At 40.1% G+C, this 1,377-nt stretch overlaps 1 protein-coding gene across 6 annotated transcripts in view; it reads left to right on the plus strand.

Annotated features, from left to right (window-relative positions):
- The window catches only part of slc4a3 (solute carrier family 4 member 3), a 41,695-nt gene that overhangs the window by 29,807 nt on the left and 10,511 nt on the right, over nucleotides 1–1,377 (plus strand). For all 6 annotated transcript variants that reach the window (XM_017302448.1, XM_017302446.1, XM_008404233.2 and 3 more), the window contains one exon: nucleotides 777–948. In XM_017302448.1, coding sequence (XP_017157937.1) covers nucleotides 777–948 — 172 coding nt within the window. The remainder of the gene's footprint in view (nucleotides 1–776; nucleotides 949–1,377) is intronic.

Genomic DNA, 1,377 nt, shown 5'->3' on the forward strand with positions numbered 1-1,377 from the left:
ATAAATATATATATATAAATATAAATATTCGGCTCTCAGATCCCAGTTTGTCCCCATTTACTGTAAATCAGTCGGATTTTCTTGGACGTCGTCTGAAATAAATGTCTCCAAATGAAAATACTGAGTTTTTATTCTGACATGTTGACATTTTTTGGATCAGAAAGATGATGAATGATGTCATAATAATAATAATACAACTGAAGCCACTGCAGTTTATCTGACTGCAGATGCATTCTGGGAACATGCCAAAGCTAGCAGGAGCTAGCAGAAGCTAATTAGCTTTCTGTTTCAGCACAGCTCCCATCTGATTTAGCATCAGTTTGTTTAGCATGCCTTCAGTTTTAGCACGCATTTTATTCTTTTGTAATTTCAGTTTTAGTATAAGTTAAATGTTAACATGAATTTAATTTTAGTATAAAATTTGTGTTGGCATAACTTTGGTTTTAGCCTGCGCTATGCTAACATTGAGGCTAAAACTTAAGCTTTTGTTTTTAGCATCTCTTCCATTTTTTGCATAACTTCAGTTTTAGCATAAACTCCATTTTTTAGCATTAATTCCATTCATTAGCATGTCTTTCATTTATTAGCATGACTTCCATTGTGGCTTTGTTGGCCCCTTTGGGCCACCGTAGAACAAGGATCCAAACGTCTTGGCTCTGTCTTAATGAGAGGATGGGGAGAACATCGTCTGAAGGAAACTCAGAAAGTCAAAGGCCAGTGGAGTCATATCTGCTTTTCTCTGGCTTTTCGTCCTGGTTTCTCTGACTCCTCCGCAGCCACCCGAGCGACCTGAAGCACCGCTTCCACCGCCACCAGTCGTCAGGCAGTCTCCACGGCAGCTTCAACCACAACCACCTTCAGGAGACCAGCCTGCCCCTGGTGGCCGAGGAGAACGACGACAAGGGGCCGGTGTACGACCCGAAGCAGGACGTCTTCGTCAGCCTCTTTGTAAGAATTAAAGGGCCGGTACAGCGTGTTCTCTATCCACGTTGAGCCATTTTACAGCACAATCCAGTAACTATGCTAACTTCAGGTGCTATAAAAATGGCATGTATATCAAATTTAATGCCTTGAAATTAGGGCTGTCTCTTTAAGAAGCTTCTGCTCTTTCAGAAACTCCACCTTCAGGAAGTCATTACAACATGGCTCCCATATTAACCCTTTAACGACATTTTTACCAGCGCTGCATATTCCATAGTTAGCATGTTAGCTAACTTTGGAATATGATCCAATTTTATCCTACACGCTACTGTATTTTATACTGAGTAGAGTAAATCGATGTTTATCAACATGCTAGTGATAGCATACATGCTAATGGTAGCAGTTACGCTAACATTAGCATTTAAGCTAACTTTGACGTAAAATCTCAATTTAACA

This window comes from Poecilia reticulata, linkage group LG2, assembly GCF_000633615.1.
Source record: "Poecilia reticulata strain Guanapo linkage group LG2, Guppy_female_1.0+MT, whole genome shotgun sequence".
NCBI lineage: Eukaryota > Metazoa > Chordata > Actinopteri > Cyprinodontiformes > Poeciliidae > Poecilia > Poecilia reticulata.